The sequence below is a fragment of the Mastacembelus armatus genome, chromosome 22 (genome assembly GCF_900324485.2).
Source record: "Mastacembelus armatus chromosome 22, fMasArm1.2, whole genome shotgun sequence".
NCBI lineage: Eukaryota > Metazoa > Chordata > Actinopteri > Synbranchiformes > Mastacembelidae > Mastacembelus > Mastacembelus armatus.
The window spans coordinates 2,395,058-2,416,661 of NC_046654.1; the positions used below are offsets into that span (position 1 = coordinate 2,395,058).

A 21,604-nucleotide genomic window follows, 5' to 3' on the forward strand; every position below is an offset into this window, starting at 1 on the left:
GAGGCAGCACTTTGCATGTTTCGTTTTTCTGTGACTATCCACCCTAACAAATCTCTTTAGCTCTTGACTAGAATTTAAAATAAATCTTCTTTTGGGCATTGTTGACAGAGGAACATGCGGCTTTGTAACGATGGGCACGCTGGTGTTGCTGGTAGGGCTGAACGTGTGTGTGTGCGCACGTGTGTGTGTGTGTGTGTGTGCACGTGATGAATCAATGGGCCTGTATTCTTCAGGAACTGCTGTAATATGTTATTGATTTTAAAAATTAACGGGGCCAAAGACTGTGCACAGAAGAGTGTCCCTTGCATGCTTGACTGCATGTGTATGTATTTCTCTTGAGTATCTATCTGTTTCCATAGGCGACGTGTGGGATTTTGATGTTTGTGTGTGCTCCACACTACTCTGAAAAAATTGCCTGTTCCAAATCCTGCTGTTTTTATTGATCCAGCAGCCATGTAAAGGCAGAGAGATTTGATGGGGCTGATTTGAAGGATTCTCTTATTTTATTTTTTTATTTTTAGTTTTTGTTTTTTGGCCGATTGTCAGTACAGTGATGTTCAGTAACCGTATGTTTCAGCGGCGACCGGGTAAATCTCCCTCCACTCTGAGGATTATTTCAGGTGGAATTCAGTATTAAAAGCTGTGGGACTATAAGTGCTGTTATACACTTTACTCCCTTTGCATACAAATGCCGACCCTGCAGTTACTTGCTCATAATGCTGCTATGTTTATACGTGTGCGTCAGCATTTGAATATCTGCGCGTCAGCATTTGAAGCGTGCTACATACGACTGCTTCATGCTGCAATCAGGCACCACAGTAATTCATAAACAGAACAGCTCCTCTCTCTGCTCGCTCCATCTTTCTCTTCACCTCCTCGTTTTTAATCATCTTCCCTCCTTCTTCTTTACCATTCCATTTCCTTCTTTTTATTTCTGGCTCACTCTCTCCGACTCTCCTTCTGTTCTCTCCTCTCCTCCATCTCTGCCTCATTTATTTTTCTGTCCCTTCTTCAACTTCTTCTCTCCCCCTTTTCCCTCATGCTCTGCTCCTCCAATTCTCCTCTCATCTCTAGCTCTGCATCTCCCTCTTTCTGTTTTCTTCTTCCATTGTTCCCTGTGCCTCCTCTCTTCTGCCCCTTGCTTCCCTCCTTCTGTCTTTCTCCCTCGTTCCATCCCTGCTCTTTCTTCCTCCGTCCCCCATTTTCTTTCCTCCCAGCCTCCTACTACTCCCTCTGATTTGCTCTTAATCCCAGAGCTCAGTCTTTTTTGATGTGTTTTCTGCCTGCCACTGATTCAGCACAGACGAGCAGAGACCTAAAGTTCACAGCGAGCTCGCAGCTTTGTCCCTGTTTGCCTCAAGTTCTTTGGACGTCGCATTGTTTGTGTTGCGGGGGAGGAGAGGGATGCTAATTAACGTGAAAATTGTTTGCTCTTCTTTGCTCCGACTTTCTCTGTCTTAATCTCACTCTTTCTGGCTCTCGGTCTTTCTCTCTGTGTGCCATGTTCCCTGTGGGGACAGATGAAGGTGGTGCCATCCCCCTATCTGCAGCGCCAGCACAGATACCCCCACAAGCAGTCTCCAGCCACAAAACAGATGCATTAAACATCAGTGTTAACAGCAAACAGATGCTGTCACACATTCACGTCCAGCTGTCCGGCTGCTCCTCACCTTAGGCCTGTTGTGTTGAATCATGGCTTTTAAAAGTTTTTTTTCCCCTTGTTTGTTTCATTTCAGGACTAACATTTACAAAAAAAAACAAAAAACAAACTTGATTCGTGTGTTCCAGGCCTGGAAAAGCCCTGGAAAATGTGAGATTTTCCAAACCATTTTTGGAAATGTAGCGTGTAGTATGTATTTGTGAGATTTTTTTTTTTTTTTTTTTGTCCCCTTCCAAGCTGTCATATTTTTACTTTTAAACTTGGCTGCTGCTTAAGAAAGTGCCCTCTAAAGTAGTAGTGACCTGAATGTTGAATTTCTTGGCTGCATAAGTCCAGACTGAAGGATGGAAGGAGCTAAAAGAGCTATAATAAAATGCAACTTTTAACATATCTCCCTGGAACATAGTTGTTATGATTATATTACTATGGCTGTGAACATTCTGACTTTATACATCTTCACTTCTTCCCCAGCCAACTAGTTATGAGCTTCTTATACAGGGGCAAAGTTAGGTTAGTCAAGTAGTTTAGTATAAATGTGCATATGAAAGGGGGACTTGATCTCCAGAGGGTAAGATTGTGTCTGTCTTGGAGTATTAATGGCACTTGAATATGTAATTAACGTTCAGTTTAGCCAAGTGTTCATATATCAGTGAACCGGTTAATGCAGTGTGGATAAAACAAGAACTATATGTTTTTATGTAACTGTAATTCTGGAAAAAAAAACAAACAAGGTTAAGACATGTTGATAGAACTGTCCACCCACGTATCCCGTCATTCAGTGGCTATTATCAGTTATCCTCATCCCATAATTATGAGTCAGACTGTGCCTGCCAGTGGACCAGAAGGTGCAAATCATTGTAAGTGTCCTCCTCTGAGAAACATAACAAGCTGTAATGACGGACAGGAACAAAGCTGACATCCAGTAAAGAATAACAAAGTTTTTATTTTTTTTTTTTTATCTTCGGTGCAGTTCTGCAGTTTCTGAGCTATTGTTGTACAGCTGATCACACATGAGCTCTCTGTGGCGTTTTACTTCTTTTAAAACTTGACTTAACCAGCTAACGGTCAGAACGGCACTGAGGCCTGATGTCCCAGAAATTTCTATTTCCCCTGAGATTGTACTTCCACGGCACATCTGTGCTACATGACAGTTAATATTAAAATACCTGGTGCTTTTTGGGAGGCGTTTCGGTCTGACATGCATCCTTACGTATATTTTTAGTACGTGACGGCCCCAGCGGGACACGTACCACTCAGTGTTGAGCACCTGAAAGTGTCAAAGATATTTGAGGCTGTTTCTTCAGAGTCTTAAAGAATGCGTTCTGATTTGAAGTCTATTTTAATACAAAGTTCACACGCCATACATATATTTATTATTCCAGGTCTTTGTTGTGCTCCCCTTATTTCCATACTGACTGTGGAGCAGTATGTTTGTAGAGTGTCTGCACGAGAAAGGCCACAGTTTACGTTCTCTGAAAAATTGAAATGTTCTTAATAGAGTCTTAATATGACAAAATCAACAGGCTGCAGCTTAAAGCTTCTGAAGTCTTCGTTTTGTAAATTGTAATTCAGAGTACAGGTCTTTTGATTTTAACAGATCAGTGTATGAGAACATCCTAAGTGCAACAATATTGTCATATCTACCTGCCAGAGCACACGGGAGCAGCATTAAAGGGTAAAGCCGTATATTAGTATGTAGCCAAATCTTTATATGTTTTATTCCTCTGCTCCATAGACTTCAGGTGTTGTCCAAACATGATTAATGATGTGACATGTGACACCAGCCAGCTGCACTGAGAAAAAAGAGGAACCATGTGTTTGTGGTGTCTTCAGTAGGAACGTATGTGCGACAGAGGGCAGGGGAGCATCCTTAAAAATGACATGGAACCACAAAATTCGCCGTCTTTTCAAATCAGTGACATAACTGTGGCATAACTGTGCACCAGTAATGACCAGAGACCCATGCTGAGCTCATGTGAATCAGCACCAATGAAAAATGTCAGCCTCACTGAGGTGAGTTATTAAAATCTGAAACAGGTTTAAAAATCATAATGCACCTCACTTTGCACTGTGTTGCTACGGTTGTGTAGTTAAAACGATTAGTGATTTATATTGTTTGCCGGCTGCTTGAACAGAGGGGAGACGTAATTTGGACGGAGTGCAGGCATTAAAAGGCGGCGTACCAGCAGGCTGGCCGCCCTGGGCCAAGTCTCGGTGGAAGTGTGGGTGGCTGGGATTTGATAATGAATCACCCTGCTGCCATCAAGGAGGCTTAAATTCTCTCCTTTGAGAGACAGGCAGGCTTGACTGTAATGTTCATCCAAGTGAACATGGTCTGTGATCTGAAGCTCTTGTCTTCACTGTCGCAGCTCTGGAGTCAACAAGTCACAAGTTTTGTTTTTCGTCATCTGTTTTCCTGCTTTTGTCCATTTGTGATTTTCCGTATCGAAGAACTATCATCAGCTCTACCTGATAATGGTTCCTGAGCGCTGACAGACCCAGAGCACCACCATCAGCACACAGCGGCAGAACATTTCACCGCTGGGTTTGTGCTCAGTGTGTCCTAGTTTATTCAGCAGTACACCCACTCTCTGCTTTGTACTTTCAGAGTTATTTTTTTCTGACACTGAGGCTAAAGTGATAAGAAGGAAATAGTCTCATTGAGGAGTTCAGCAAATTTGCATCATACCTAAAAATAAAATAATTTGTGATAAAATGGCCACAAACACACTAACTACACCAGAGGGAATATATTTGACATCACAAAGACCTTTACCCTCACTTAGCGCTAGTTTGGATTTTATTTGCCAAGTTTTGAGATATTTATCTCCGATACTTCTGCTTCTTCCCTGCTGAAATAGAAAGAAATGGATTTATTCATTTGTGGTATACCAGTGTCTCAGTTGCTGTGTATAATCCACAGGCCTCACTGTGAACCGCTGCTGTAGGGACTGTTTCTTTATTCCATGTGCCAAACTGACACCATAGGAAAGCTCTGAAACAGACTTTGCATCTGGGTCGAGCAAGTACTGGCCCTTCAAGAACTGGTCTAAAACCCAGACAGACTCCATTTAAATAATTTATTCCTGCTTGGGTTTTTGGGGCAGGTGGCCACGTTCAGTGTGTAAACCTGAGCGTTTGCACCTTGGCAGTGCAGCGGCTGCGAGGGCGACGTAGTGGGCATTCTTGCATATTTGGCAGGTGGACGTGAACTCCAACACAACATAAATAATTCTGTTGTGATCGTCGGCCTCTTCGACACATCTGTAGGTTTAGAAAAGACACGGGCACAAAACCTAGACGCTCGCAGACACACACTCGGAGACGGTCTATATTCAGACTCAGCGGTGCTTTGTGTGGTTGTCCTTCAGAAGCACGTGCACACACAGCTTCTTTTTTCTCCACTGCACCTTTAAAGCTTCAGACTGCAGCCTGCGTCGGTTCCACATGTCAATTTAAACCGCAGCCCATTTACTAATGACAGATCATTCTCGATTATTCCCCCTGGTTTTTCTCGCAGTGGCTTCATTGTAGAGCACAGAGTTCTTCACAGATCCATCATTACGATTGGTAGGAAAGAAAGTGACATTGATCCCAACTGTTATATGTGCTGTAGAGCTCATAGGGGCCCTCCAAAAGAGGTTTGTGTTTGTACACAACCGTCAGGCTGCATGAGCGTCACCCGCAGCAGTGACAGGATGGGCGATGAGTGATTGACAGCAGGACAGAGTGAGGTGAACACTGCGGCACTAAACATCCACTGTAGCTGTAATTTCATCCGACTGTCAAGCGAATGTTGGTCAGACTTTTAAAATGTCGAATTCAAGTCTGATTTAAATTCCTGTGGTAGTTAAACCTCATCAATGTGTTTATATCCAGTCTCGTCAAAGTCATTTGTCGGATCTTTGTTGGGACCTTTCATGGACATTTTAATGGATCACATGAAGGTGGAAATAAATATTAGTATGAATAACCAGCTGCTTTATGTTCACACACTGTTTCCCCATGTCTCTTTCTCAGGAAGTATTTATTCAAATACTCCCTGAGAAAGAGAGGAAGGGGCAGAGACCCATTCAGACCCTGCCTGCCCATGCTGAGGGGTCTCCCTGTGTACCCAAGACGGGGTGCCACCGATGCTGTACCGGGATCCCTGTTTTCTCCTCCTCTGTGAGCCTTCCAGTCCCCTCTCTCCTTAAATCTCTGCCTTCTCTCACTTTCTCTCTTTGTCTGAACTGAGCTGCTGTATCTCTGCCTTGGCGTTTACCTCCCTACCCAAGTGTGTCTTCTTCTATAGCTCTAGTTTCTTTTTTTCTGTCTCCTTTATTCTCTCCACATTTCCAAGCTTCACCTCATCTTCCTCTCTTGCCTGCCTTCTTTCTTGCTGGACCTTTTTCTACTTTCTTCACCTCTTCTCCCCGCTTCCAGTGCTATCTCTGTCTTTTTCCCTTTCTCCTTTCTCTTGCAATCTTTAACACACTTTTTTCGTGCCTGACCTCATTGTCAGGTCATCTGTGAGGAGCCAGAAAGAGATACACGTGGAAGATGAAGCAGATACAACACGAGAAGCGCCTCACGGCTAAGCCTTCCTCCTGATAGGTCAGCCAGGAGCTGAAACCCGCTCTACGTCCGATTAATAATAAATAAGTGAGATCAGTTGGTTTGACTCAGAGCCTCCTCCTCTTCCCTCCTCCTGCTCCTCTTTAATGAGTGGGGAGGAGGGCAGCAGCAACGTGAACTGGGCCATAACGCACTCCTGGGGAGTCCCAAGAGGGAGGCCAAGTCTTTTCTTCCCATCTGATCAGCTCCATGTCCACTCCCTCCATCCATGCCTGTTACGTGTGCTGTCAGGGCCTTGTTGCTTTTTATCTGCAGAAATCAGTTTTGACAGGTTAGTACAAGCAAAAGCAAATGATTGCAGGAAAAATCTGCAGTGGCACTGCACTTCTCATGCACCAGGCCTCGTTTCAGGAATGTCTTAAATGTAATATGACTTGTGCGAAAGCCCTTATTTCTCCACTTTATTGTTTTTGGTCAGAATCTTTTACCTGTTCAGAGTGAAAGGTGGAGAGGTTTTTAGAGGAATGCTGCTCCTTTATTCACCAATCAATACTCAAATCCCGATATTCTCTCGGCAGGTTTTGTTCTTCTTTCGCTGCAGCTTTTGTTTATATCCTTGAATTTTTGTCAGTGCTTCCTCTTTCCCTAGATTACACCTCAGAGACGATGCTTCACCTTTTGCACAATCCATTTTTGTCCATTAGTATACACAGAATAATGACAGGTAACGACAAAGTGAAGAAAGGTTTTAGAAATTTTTGCAGATGTTGGAAAAAGTGAATATCTACACCAAAAAGAACTGCAGTCATGTAAATTATCTCCGGGCTGTCGGCTTAAGAAGTTTTACGAGGTGAAATGATAACCGACTGTTGAAAATTTAATCATCTGTAACTAATTAACATCCTTGAATTGGCATTGGATGATTGAACAAAGATGTGTGAAAATGTCAGCTGCAGGATGTGCACCCTGCAGGAGCATGCTTCCTTTTTTGGTTGATTTTGCTTTTAGTCTCCCTGACCAAACAAAAAGGAGACAATCTAGTCGCTTTCCCCAGCTCCCATTGTGCGAGGGGTGAGTAAACAAACAATACAAACCTGCAGAGATTATACGGGAATCTGTATTCTGCAACATGTTCTGCCCTGCCTGTATTTCAGGTGGCTTGGACTCCTTGGAAGTGTCCCACCACCCATGGAGCTGCAGGGTTTAGTGGTGACAAGTGCAGGGCAGAATAGGACCTCTGAGAAAATGCTGTTTAGTGGTCGGTTCAGTAGACAAACTTATCAGACATAGTGAAAATGAAATGGCGTTTGGCTGCTGAGCACGTTTAATTTCCCACACCGGAGTAAAAGCCAGAGGCAGGCAGGCTGCTGGATTAGTATTCAGCTGGCTGTGGACCACCGAGCTGCTCTGTTGGTGTTTGCCCTGTGGCTGTTGTCTTGCTGTCAGGTTAGCCAATGACACGTCAGAGCTCACCTCTCTGGGCTCAGCAGCTCATGGCTGTAATGCACTCACTGTCCGGGCTCTGTCTCCTCTCTGCCACTGAAACAAACCATGTTCATCTTTCCTTTTTTTTTTTTTTTTAACTGGATTTACTTTAGAAGGGTTGGACACAGTTTCTGTCATATTTTTTCTCTCTTCATCTTCACTTACAGTGTCATACAATGAGCCTGTTCTGCAGCCACATTTTTCCCCTGGTGTCCATTCAGCAGCTCGGCTAAAAAGTGAATCGGATTTTAACATCGTCAGCATAATTTCTTGTTAGAAGCTACTTAGTGTGGAAGATATCATGTTAAAGTAACAATACAGCCTCTATTTTAAAGCAGTGTGTACAGTATATACTGTACATGTCAAGTGAAATACATATTATCTCTGGTGCTCGGTAATGTTATAATAAGAAAAGCGAATTATAAAAGGTGATTTTGTTTGTTACTCGTCAGTTTGGATCAAATTGTGTGATGGTGAAACAGCAGGTGAAAGAGTCGCCTGTTGCCAAACCTAATTTCAGCACCAAATGATGATCATTGTCTGATTTTCAGCAATTTGTTTTCAAGATGTGGTGTTTCCTAATTAGCTGTCAGGGTGAAAACAAGATTTCAGCATATTTAGTTGATGTGTAGCTTGATTTTTTTTTTTTTGTTTTGTTTTTTAAAACAGAGACATTGTAAAGCGAACGGGACCTAAAAATAATGTGACACGTGTTAGATAAGCAGATCTGTACACTGCTGGTTGACTGCAGAGGGACTAACAGCTGGTGGCAGTAGTGTGGCAAGAAAAAGAAAACAGGTAGAATGAGACCAGCAGCTAAAGTAAACATTACAGATTTCAAAACATCTAATAAATCACTTTATGTGGTAGGCAATGCATTCAGCATTTCTGTTTGGCCTTGAGGAGATATAATATGATTTTGTGAGAAATGTAGAATAAAGGGAAAACTATGATTGTTTACAGAGAAAATTCCTTAGGGTCCCGTAAAGTTAAGAAAAAAATGTGGGTTGACTTCTTTATGGAGCAGGTAGGATTGGCCTGTCAGGTTATGGGGAAAAATGTTTTCCATTAAAGAAGAAATCCATCCAAATGACGACTGCGTTTGCTGTCAAAAGCACTCATTTCAAATTACTGGGAGAGTTATTGGCTAGTTTGGCTTGTCAGTCCTTGTCTTTTATTTATACCATATTTATAGCTGTTGTATCAGATCAAATTAGCTTTTAGTCACATTTCCTTCAACCTCCATGAGTCTGCTGCATCACCATCTGTTTTCAGTGGCAATGCAAAGTAGATGCTCCACCGTGGCTGTAAGCAGGGCCAAGGCTTGAAACTGCTGCATCATAAACAGGCTGTTCTTGTTTTTGTCCTTTAGCCACTGTGGTTGCACATGGTTTTAAATAGTTATTACTGAGGAAAAAAAAAACTAATCACGCCTCAAGTCTTAAATGTCCATTGTATACGTCATAGTTAAATGAACAAGGACAAAAATTATTTCACTGCAGAAAGTTTTATAAACAGGTGAAAGATAAAGAATTTCACTAAATTGATTCGAACAAAATGCAAAAATTTCTGTCTGAGGACCAACGTGTTTGAAATAAATTCACATCTCGACATTCTGTTCTGTGGTTTCTAATATAAGCGTCGTTGGAAGAACTGTGTGAGGTACAAAACTGATGATTTATATCTGCGTTAGCTTTGCACTGCCATTTGTGGATTTTGTAAATAATGATTCAGTCAAGAGTATGATTCATGACAAGTTCCAGAGATCTGAGCTGAGGGGGAAAGTGCCTCTTGAAAGCTAATTTTGGTTTTGTTTTTTGTTTTTCACCTCAGGCGGGTTTACAATAAATGTAACCTGACTTAAACATGCCATCAGAGTACGTTCGGTCTGCTGGTCAGATAGCACCATGCTGGTTAAAACACCACCATGTGCTCAATTACAACATAGCTTTTAATGGAGATGGATCTCTCTGCTGAGTGTTGTTGCCCTGCAGGCTACATGGATCTGCACCAATCTCTACAGTGAACTAAATAACTAAACAAAATCAATTTTAACACAATCAACTGACAATATAGCAACAAACTGACAATGAGGCCGAGGTTGAACATAATGTTTTGGTGACGTCTTGTGAATTGTAACTACAGATCAGACAAATCAATAAGTACAAGCGTAGAAGTCCCTTTAACAGGCTACTTGTGTTAGTTTGATTTCCGTAGGTGTGAAGCAGCGTTTGTGTGGTCATGTTGCTGCTGTATCTTCGTCTGGCCTGTCAGCTGCACTAAATAGGTCCATGTTTACGGTGACATCTACCACCAGTCTGTCAATGAGCCTGGAAGGATCCAGGTCATCCAGGGCTGTTTGGTGACGTTGCCGTTTGTAGTTTGTCGAGCAGTTGTTCTGTCAGTTCCTTATGCATTAACCTTTCGCACTTTTCAACTCTGACAGCGATTGCGAACAGTAAGTAATGTTTGGTTTAATGCAGATTTGGTAGATGGCTCTTTATTAAACCAGGACGGGGAGTACGATTGTCCCAGGTGCTTGTGTTGAGGCAGCGCCTGCTCATTACTATTCGCTGAGAGACAGGGAGCTCCAGTGTGATGGGGGAGAGGTGAGAGCTGAAGCTTTGCTAACTTGGCCGGCTTCCCCTGTGGAGGTTGTCACTGAATGAAGAGTGCTGCTCAGTCTGTTTCTGTCTGTCTACTTCTTTCAGTCTTTGTCTTTTGGTCTCTGTTTTCTATTTGTTTCTTTACTTTCTCTGCTCTGGTTTTAGCTCATTCTTTCTAAACATGTATCTGACTTTATCTTTCTGTCTTTCTGTCACAATTACAGTCCTTTTTTTGTTGTTGTTGTCATTCCTTCTCCCCCTGTCCTCTGTCTCTCTCTCCCTCTCTCTCTCTTTTTTCCTCCCGTCCCGCCGAGCAGGGAGGCCTTTGATGCGAGGCTGATATCTATTCACGCGGGTCATTCATCAGCACTGTGTCGCTCTTTAAGCAGCAAGCAGGAAGCCAGATCAATAAGATGGCTGAACGGATGGATCTCTTAAGAGTCCTCTTCAGCCTGGAGAGATAAGGGAATTTTTGAATGGATAGCACTTTAAACAGTCACACAAGGCGGGCAGGGAGGGGTGTGCATGCGATGAATAGACATCTAAATGCATCAGGGCCGGTATTAAAATCGACAAAGACATTTAGATTGAGAAGGTGGTACAAAGTTGGAGAAAAATCTGTGAAGGTTCTTGATGCAAGGCCCATATGTCTGGAGGAGTTATTGTTAAACTTGGAGTTTCTAATTAAAGCCACTTCTAACTCCTGAAAGAGAATTGTACAAATGTACATTATTCCTGTGATCTTGAATAAAAGAAAAAAATCAGCTGCACTTGAAATAATAAAGCAAGAAAGGATGCATGTAATTCAAAGCCAACAGTTTGAGCCTCAGTGTGAACACACCTGTGCAGAAATCAATGGAGAATATGCACAAAACCAGGATTTATTCACAACATGGCATAGAACCTGGCAGGATAATCGATGCTAACGGGAGCGATGTTATGGTTTTTAGAATGAAGGAAGACAGAACATTTACATTCCTGGTTTCTGATATCTGGTGTTGCCAGTATTTAATGAGATGACATTACAGAACCAGTCATTTATTAGAAAAGACGGACTTTAACCTTGCTAATTTGGATGTGCTGAGTAACTGTGGAGACTTCTCTGCTCAGAGCTTTTGTGCCCACTTGTGGTGTTGCAACAGGACAGGCATCGTGCACACACTGGCTGTGGCTGTGATGCCAGCGTGAGGCTGTTGCTTTACAGCTCAGAGAAGCTGCAGTTCAAGCCAAATGTTTGGGAACACTGGTGAACCAGTGAGCAACCCGTAGGCCCTGTGGTTGTGTACATACATATAAATGATTTGCAGGTTAGCAGGCTGTGTGTTAACTGTTAACTGCAATGCACAAAAAACAAACCAAAACTGTGTGCTTTTTTACTTCCTGCCCTTCGGCGTGACATAACATTAAATTGGAGTCCGAAAATAAAAAAATCAAGCCGTGTATGTTTATGAGAAATCTGGTGACAACTGAATTCAGCTGAATTACTGAAAATGTTGGGGTCTCTCATAAACAGCAGCAGTAAACACAAACCACCTTGTAAATTTTAATTGAAGTGCAAGAGTATCCTTCCATGGCAAAGGAAGGACCATTGTAATTCAGCGTGTTTACTTTTCCTCAGTCAGTGGGTTACTGAAAGCTTTCTGCACTAAAACTGTGGTTTCTGTTCTCCTGGAGAAAACTGCTTTCCTGCTCATCTGTCCATAACCAGTTTTACTCATCTGCTTTTCTACGTGTCTGCATGTGCAGGACAAAGTCATGTTTTACGATGACCAGATTAAGAAACGTGTAATAGTCTCTCAGTTCCTGTATATCCCAGTTTCTCCAGCAGTGTAAACTAAAATGTCTCAGCAATAAGCTACAGCTGTTATAAATCCCTATACATGTTGGTGTTTACAGTCACATTTGTATTTCAGACTTCCAGTACAGGCCAATTAAGATGATTTAGTTCGCTAACCATGGTGTTTTTTTTATGTTTAGTGTTTGAGTGCATGGGGCTGGGACAATGTAAACACTGGGTGTTAATTATATAAATAGTGAATTAGATCATAAACGTTACTTAGTGCTGCTGCTGAGATTAATCTTAAATCAGCTGCAGTGACGATGATTGTGGGGATATTAATGCATTTTTTTTTACTTTCGGTTTGTTTTCAATAATGTAAAATTCTCTAATTAATTTAATCTATTTACGTTGAAACACACATATCCATAGCTCAGTTTAAAACAGTTTTTATTTCAGTGTCACCCTGCTCTGTTGTCTAGTTTGGGGAAAGACTGTTTGTGTTCACACGTCGAAATTGAGCCGTTCTAGCTGACAAACAACTTAAATCTGCAAATTTCCATGTTGATGGTTGATGTTTTTCCTGGAGGAAAGTCTGATTCACTGTTTGGACCACTGGTGTTTAAGCGTTTTGCCACCATGCTGCTAATTTACTCATCAGCAGCCAGTTGTCAACATTGATGTGAGCTGAAATACAGGACGACTGGACCAGAGAGCCGCAGGAACACTGACAAGAAATCAGTGAAAAGCGTGACAGTCAGGGAATGAAGTTGAGATTGCAGGAGATGTTGTGTCTGATGTGTGCACACACACACACACACACACACACACACACACACACACACACACAGAGCAAAATCTGTCTTTCTTTATTCTTCCTAAGAGCAGGTGTGAAGGCAGCCAGGGGAAGTGGAGGGAGCCAGGGACACATATGCACAGTGGCTTCAGAAACTTTTCAGCCTCCTTCATGTTTTGCAAACTTTTTGTCGACATAATTTTATAATTCATAAAATCCATAATTTTAAATGTCTACACTCAGTAACCAATAATGACGAAGTGGCAATTAAAGCTCACGTGTGAAACGAAGTCTAACCGCCCGTTCTCCCTCCTGTGATTTCACGTCTCCTGACAGCTGCTATTTCTGTCTGACACCATTTTACACTTTCACCTGGTGTCGTGTGAACCAGTGACATCGTTCTCAGTTATTTATTGTGAGGATGTTTTTGCTTTTACTTCTGCTGCTGTTCACATTTTGTTCCATGTGTAAAGCTTGTTGGGTGAAGGTAGTTTCTTTCTTGTCAAAGGAAATTTTGTTGACGTTTCATCTGTAGCATCTTTAGCTTCAACAACCTGCAGTGAAATGTCAAAGCTAATTTAAAGGTTGTACGTGTTAAGGCAGAAAAGCAGATTAAGGCTTTTGTTTTTTGTCAGGAGACAAAAAAAGGGTCGGTCCACAAGCTTGTGATCGCCGCTTTAATTTATGTGTCATGATCTGTTTTACTGTGTCTCGTTCTGTGTTTCTCTTTTTGACTGCCCTCTGCCTCTCCCTGTCCGTCCACAGCTGCTTCCTGTCTCTGCTCCTGGTGGCCGCCGTGGTTTGGAAGATCAAACAGAGCTGCTGGGCGTCACGGAGACGAGAGGTAAGACTCTAAGGCTTACAGTAAATATTCATTTTGGCTGGTAGACAAATGGACAGGCATGTCAACATGTTTCTGGTTAGGCTTATGTTGAATGTGTTAAACATGCTTGACGTTTCTGGAAAAGATCAAGCTGAGGGTTTGCACCTGCACGTCACAAGATACTGCACAAACTCACAGGTACCTTTGGTAAACTGGTCATCCAACACTGCATCATGCATCTCTGCACAACAACAACATGGCTGTTCAGACTTGTACTGGAATATTTTAAACCTGTCCCTTAAGAGATTTTTCATATCAGTCGTCTGTTTTGCTAATGCTAACTTGTTAGTGAATTTAAAGCTATTGGAGAGACAGCGACAGCAGAGCCTTGTTCACGGCTGAAGTTTGAAATGAAACAGAGCTTTAAATGATTAATCCTGAAAAGAGCAGACACCCCACGTAACCTTTATCAACTTTTAACTGCCGACATCGTCTGAATGCCTGCAGCACTAGAGTGCCATATCCACTTTATAGGCAAACAAATGCCTGGCAGTTTATATGACCAATAGAAGGACAGCAGGACACACACACACTGATTCCTTGGCCCTGTAACATTTGTCCCACAAACATAACAGTCAGCTCTAACAAGCCATAACCAAAAGGCACACCAAGCAGCACTCACTGAACCATGGCTTCAGTCCACACATACCGGCATATTGTTCCATCTTCCGTCTTGTCTCTGGCACACACACAGCTGACGTTACATTTTCTGAAGAGAAGCAACAGAACCTTTAGATTTACATGAAGTCCTTTTCCAGATGTTTTTTTTGTTTTTGATTGGTAACTTTTAGAAAAACTGAGAGTTTTGTTATTTAAGCTTTGAATTGTCAAAGGTTGATGAAATGCAAGTTCTGCTTTTGCTCCAGCTTGCTGTTACACAAGCCTGTTTGTATCTGTGATACAGTTTCAAGTAGTTTTAGCACCAATTTGTTGTCTCTTTACGACCACTTCTTAGCTGACATTAATGTGTGTTGATTCTTCAGCTGGATCGATTTTTCTTCCTTGGCGACGAGACGTTCAGGTGTAGCTCACCCAGTGATTCGTCAGTCCTGTTGATAATTAGTTAAATCCAGCGTTTGTGTCAGCGTGTGGACGTGACACAGTGAACGGAACAAACTGGATTAAAGACCCTGTCCAACATCCTTGGATAAACATCAACACTCTTATCTATTCCCATGTTTTTGATTTGAAACGTTTTTCTGATTCAGCAGACAGCAGGGCAGGGTCAGAGCTCACAGCACATTTGAATCAGGCAAAACACAGAAAAGAAGTGCATGTTCAGTATCAGTTCACGTATCAACGTGTAAATGCTCATCACCAGAAACCACAGCCTGTCGAACGCTCAGCACCGGCAGAATTTTATTCATTTTTAAACTGTCAGCTACTGAAAGGACATTTCTGAAGCGCGGTGACCATCATTAATCGTTCTTATGACACAGTGTGTGGTCTGATCTCAGTCACTGAAAAAACTGAAATGTTAATATTTCTTTTTAAAAGGACTGAACAGAGGTGGTCAATGCAATCTGCCAAACTGTGGGAAACACTGAAGGGTCTACAAAAGATTGAAAAGTTCAGCTTTTGTTATAACAGTTCTGGAAAATCTAAATTTTAAACAATAGCCCCACTGCAGGCGGGCTGACAGCAGATATCTGAATTAAGTAAAAATCTTAACGCTTTTATTCATACGTCAAGTTCTCTGTGTTTTACCTGTGGATCAGGAAGTGAAGTTGTAAAATATGTCGAAAAACTGTGCAGATCTTGAGCTTCAGCCACATTTTTTTAACCTGCTTTTTCAGAAACACAGTCCCGATGCACACTCTCGGTGCTGACAGAGAGGAAGCAGGCATCCAGTGTGACTGGTTTATGTCAGATGACAGCAGCTACAGCAGATTTGCTCAATTTATGGCTTTATTTCTTGAAAGTCTTCATCCAAGTAGGTGTTGGTGACATTTTATTGTTGTGTAGGAATTAGGACGAGCTCTCAGGAGTGTTTGACTCACTGAGGCTGAGTGAATGTTTCAGTGACGTCTGGCCTGATGAACTGGTTGGCTGGATTGACAGTCTTAGTGTATGCTTGTTGCAGCTGGTTAGCTCACTAAAGTGATGTGGAAACTGGAAAAAGTCAATGTGAGTGCTGAGTACTCATGACAAAAAGTGTTTTCACTGTGTGTTTCCACAAGGGTTTTCACCACCCTGTGAATGAGAGGCTGACAGGTTGTGTGTGCATGTGGGAGTGTGTTCCTCAGTGTGTGACGCTAACGCTGTGTTGAATGTGAACTTTTGGTTCGTGCTTTTCACACTCACCGGGCCAGCTGAAGTGCCTTTCGGCTGCAACCTCACCCGAGAGTGCTGTCATCACCCTCACCTCCGGTTGCCTCTTTACACCCCCCCCCCCCCCCCCCCCTGGTCCCTCCCTCCACAGGCTTAACCTTTAAACTAAATTAGCCCTGGACTTTTAAGAGGACTACAGGAAACAGTGTGGGCCCCATATTAATCTCACAAGCACCTGGAAAGGTTTTGGTTTGCTAAAATGCCTTTTGTGGAATCAGCTTTATCTTCCCTAAAGTGATCAGGGAAATAAAGGGGGGCCACTCGTCTGTATGTGGTACTGTAACTTGCACTAATCATATAGTCAACTTAGCAGGAAACTGTCAACCAACATCATGTGGTAGTGTCAGCCTCTGAATACCAAAAAAAATTACAGGTATTTACTCAAAGGGAGGAAATGAAAATATTTCTTCACCCACCAAAAGCTCAAACCTTCATATATCAGGCATTTCTCAGCCCCACTGCACATCGCCTATGAATGAGATGACGCAAGGTAATTGTTTTCCAAAACAAGACGGCGCACACAGAGATCTGTAGAGAAGAGCCACAGCCTTGATACTGGATGGAGTTGTTGCATCACACCTTCAGACAAGACGCTTAAAATGGTGCTTGACTCATGCATCTATTCAGCACGCTGAGTACTTTCTGCAAACAACTGAGGGAAAGACAAACCACATAATAAATGTGGTCGTTTCTGTCAACCACAGTTATTAGTGCTGATGTTTTTATCAAATCCTGTCCAGTCCTATAGTACTGCATCTTAATGCTATTGGATTGTGACATTTTCGAGGCTTCTCTGAGGCTCCAACAGGTAGCGGCCTCTGTGCACAGACTCATTTTTCTCTTTTAGAGGTGGCTGCACTAAAATCCTGTCATCAGCCGAGAGGTGTGTCTGATTAATGATGCTCCTCATCATGTCTTTGCCCTTCATAATGATAATTGTAGCTGTTTTACTATTTCATTTGCCCTCTTTTGTGAAACTCGTACATTTCGGTTTGGGATTTTATTCCTAAAAAAAAAACAAGATATACCCACAGTCACGACCATTATCTGCAATGATGCCAGGAACATTTGTGTGTGTGTGTTGTTTTTTTTTTTGTTTTTTTTAAAAAATGTAATAATTAAGTAGTTCCTGAAAATGCAGATCTACGTGTCAACCCACATTGAAATGAATTAAAGCCCAGACTCGGCTGAGGTGGAGTGGGAGAAAGGTTACGTAATGAGCACCTTCCATCACAGATGTCATTTTGAATTAGGGCTGTGACTTCTTTAGAAATATTCAGCTGTGGGTTTTCGTATCCCACAGCCACTGTTCTCTACACCCACTCTCAGCGGTGAGAAAAAATAATTTGCTATATGCAATGAATTATGTCTGGACAAAACATTTTGCAGAATCTATTTGTTGCCGCCTCGTTACTTTGATTAGAAAGAAGTTTCGTTATACTGCCCACAAATACATATACACCTTTTTGTGTGTTTCAGGCTCATTGTCTCACACACTTTTTGCAGTTTAGAGTGATGCTATGCAAAGTACAGTAAGTGGAGGAAACAAATCCTGAAATGGCCCTGAAAAAGGGGCAGGAACCTCACTTCTAGTTTTAGCTATAATTACCTTGACCTACTCAGAGAAATGCACACAGTTACATTGAGCAGAGCTGCCTTCACATGTACATGGTCTCTGTGAACACAACATGACACGTAATTTCCAGCAAACAGAAAGCTAATCGTGTTTTTCCATCAGGTTGGCTCTGGCTCCAGCTGTCTGCTTTCTTGACTCCAGCACCATTGTGTTCTTTCTAAAACTGTCCCTCCAGGCTTCCTTCCCACATTCACCCCCCGTTTCCTCCATCTTACTCAGGCCTTGCATCAGCCGTACAGTGACACACATTTGCATCTAATTATTCCCACGTTCACCTCACTTAGGCCCAGGTGCAGTGTAAAGTGATGGCCATTGCTTTTTTTTTTTAATGTGATCATTGCAGGGTCAGAGGAATTTAACCCAGCAGGCATTTCAGTGTTGATTCATAGATGAATCAACGTTAGTTGTGGATCAAAAATCAAATCAGTGTTATAGCGACTTTGATTCGTCGCCATATTTTCCAACATTTACTAAATTGTTCATTGTTCACTTCACACAATTTAGCTTTTTATTTTTACATGACACTTTTAGGATTTCCTGTACATACCCAATGCAATTATGAGTGCAGCCTACTGTGCACTTGCAACACTACTATTCTTATACCATAGACACAACTATAAACACCTTTTAAATAATTATTCTGCTGAATAAAGTATTTTTTTTATTCAGAACTGATTAGTGACAACAGAGAAACATGGAGAGCAAATATCAGTCCAAACCTTAACGTCTTATCCTGAGCACGGCTCTTTAAAAATGAAACTATATCTCTGTGCACCTCAGTGTAGAATGACACTATGATCGATTAAATCAGTTGATTAAAAACATCCAATAACATTTCAAGTCATGACAAAACAAAACAAACGATGTCCACAGCCAATGCACAAAGCTCAGCATGCTGCCTCCTCCATTTCTTTAGGTAGTCCATCTGATGAAGAAATAAGATAAAGTGTACGTAATAATACACATTTACTGTCATAACCACCTTGGCCCATTTCCCAGGTTTCACATTTTATTGTGGAAACAGCCCAAACGGAGCCCGAACTATCACCAGCTGCCCAAAGCTGTTTTTATGAGCTCAAACAGAAAATGAGTCGCACTAGTCCAGCCTCAGCAGGATACACCCTGAAGATAACTCCCCTGAAGTACACTTATCACAGTATAAATTTAGCAACCTTTGGCTAAAGGAGTGTAAGCGTATTGTGCCGTCTCAGTCACTAAGTCGCTCTGGATAACACCGTTAGCTTAAGCCATAAAATGTAAATGCCAGTGTGAGCTCCATTTAAGAAAAGCAGTAGAAACAGGGTTTACAATCACCTTGATGGAAGTTGTAGTTCTGAGCCTCCACTTGCCAGAACAGTTTTGCTGCAGTAAAACAGATGGTGAGTCAATGTATTTATTCCAAGATTTGTCAGTAAAAATAAGATTTTATTCCCCAACTCCAACAACTCCAGTGGTTCTCTCCGTGTATTGTATGTGCAGGCTACTAAACAAACTCTAGTGGGTTTCTTTCACTGAAATGTTTTCTTGTGCTGCAGTGTCAGCACCTGATATGAATATATTATTTACCTACTTTGAAAAGCTGCTGTTTAGCCTTCATATGATGAGCAAATAACATAAAGCACAGACTTCTAGAAATGTTTCATAACCGCTGACCTTCAGAATGCAGTAGTTTCTTATCTTTAAAGCAGTCTGCCGTTTCAGCACCTAAGGACATGAGTCAACATGAAGGACAAATGATTGAACACTGGACCAAACAAATTTATCCTTTGATTCAGACTCAGCTCCCATCGTTGATGATGCTGTTCACCACAGTTAATTCTCACTCTCATACTGGTGGGATTTTAAAACACATGTCAGCGGTTCTTGTGGCTGTGGTAGCAGGTTAACACCTGCTGAGACCGGTGGCGGTTTTTGGAACAACCCAGAGCACACCTGTTGTAGTCTGCACTCTTGTTTCCATGAGTTTCATCATGTGTGTGGGTGCTGTGTACCTGTTTGCATAGATGCACTTGGATGTGTGTGTGTGTGTGTGTGTGTGTGTCTGTGCTGTGTGAGTCTTACTCGAAGCTTTCTTTTGAGACCTGACACTTCGTTTGAAGGAGCTGGAGCTGCCAGATGGCAGTAGACAGACCCAACCACAGTTGGATGCCACCAGTTCTGTACTCAGAATAAGCCCCGCTGCTGCTTCAGCGACCCGTTGCCTGTGTTGGTTGATTATTCCTGCAGGAACACTTTGACTGCAGCATGTCTTAGGTGGCCGCCATTCCAAGCAGAAAGATATGATTTCAGATTTTCTGTATTTACCTTTTTATTGATCTTTTAGTCATAAATTGAGTTTAATGTTTTTCATGTCAGGAGCAAAAACATCACCAGGTTTCAGACAGTGCCTGTAACAGGCAGTAGCTAATTAGACCAGCCAGGCTGTAATAGTACTGTAGAAAATACTGTAATAATGGTACCTCTTTAAGATTCTCTGGCTGTGCCTTGGCACAGAGCATCTAGCACCAAAACAGATTCAGCTTTGAAAGCCAGAAATTCTAGCCCCTGGAAATGTAAGAGTTGAGTCATATGTACCGATTCATACAGGGGGCAGTAAAAATCTTGATGCCCCTTTGAACAACTTTGTGGTGCACAATACAGTAAGTCTTTGATGTTCATTGTCCGATTTTAGTCTTTGTTTTTATTCATTGGCATCTCACACAGTTTTATCCTGCCAATGTCCCTCCCTCCTCACCGTACCTCCACAAAAATATCCTCTCGACGATAGCATGTGTGTTTACCCATCATTACCCGCCATCCATTGTCGAGCTAAAACACATATATATCACACATAACCTGCTATATGTTAGACATGTATTGCACCCTGAGGTATTGACAGAAATGCAGAATGTGATAATATCCCTGATCGCTGCCACTGCATCCCACATGATTAACTGTGTTGCTGGTTCTTTACACTACACCAGAGGCAGACCGCCAGGAGGAGGGAGAGAGAGCAGGCAGCATAAATGTCTCCAGATACCCTCACATATTTATTACCCCATTAAGCTGCCCTTCTCACCCCCCCTCTCCCCTGACCAGTACTACCTTCCTTAGCTGTAAATATGAATGTCAACCAAGGTGTCAAGGCTCAGGTTCCTGTTAGAAATACCTGCTATTATGTCATAAAATGAATGGAAAGCTGCTCAATAGCCTGTGAAGTGTAAACTGAACTTTTTGCTTCTTCTAATCAAATGTTATACAACTCGGGTTGTGGAGTGTTAATGAAGTGTTGCACAGAGGTGCAGTTCCCTAAAAATAAACCCCCCCCCCAAAAAATCCCTGAACACTTTTTCAATGATCTGTGGTGCTGTCAGCTTGGTAGTAAACAGTTCATGATGTGCAGGAACATGAGCGTTTGCAGAAGTTCAGATCTCAACAGGTCTCTGTGTGTTTTATCGCTGCCTGAGATAAAAGAGATGCAAATTACAGTTGTTGTCTGGCCTTGGGCTTTAAGGAAATTACATCTTATACATTTATGCACATGTGCATGTGAGGATATCAATGAACTACAAAACAATAACTTCCTGTAAATAAATAGCTAAGTATTGCAGAGCTTTAAGCTTCTATAATAGTTTTTAATTGGCTTATGGGTAATAACACAGATATCTAACCCAACCCTGACCTTGTGGTCCTCACCTAACTTTGAGGAGACCCCCACCCTCTGTTAGAGTCAGCAGTCCGTTGTGGTTTGATACTGTTTTTTACTGATCCTGGATTTAGTACAAAATCTACTTATCAAAGTCCAAATTATTTCAAATACCAGGTTGAATTTGAAGTTCAGATTATTAAGTAATGCGAGTTATAAATAACAAAATCTTTTAAATTGGGCAGCGC

At 42.0% G+C, this 21,604-nt stretch overlaps 1 protein-coding gene across 1 annotated transcript in view; it reads left to right on the forward strand.

Annotated features, from left to right (window-relative positions):
• The window catches only part of atrn (attractin), a 101,694-nt gene that overhangs the window by 50,684 nt on the left and 29,406 nt on the right, over nt 1-21,604 (forward strand). Inside the window, exon 26 of the mRNA XM_026297096.1 lies at nt 13,647-13,725. Coding sequence (XP_026152881.1) covers nt 13,647-13,725 — 79 coding nt within the window. The remainder of the gene's footprint in view (nt 1-13,646; nt 13,726-21,604) is intronic.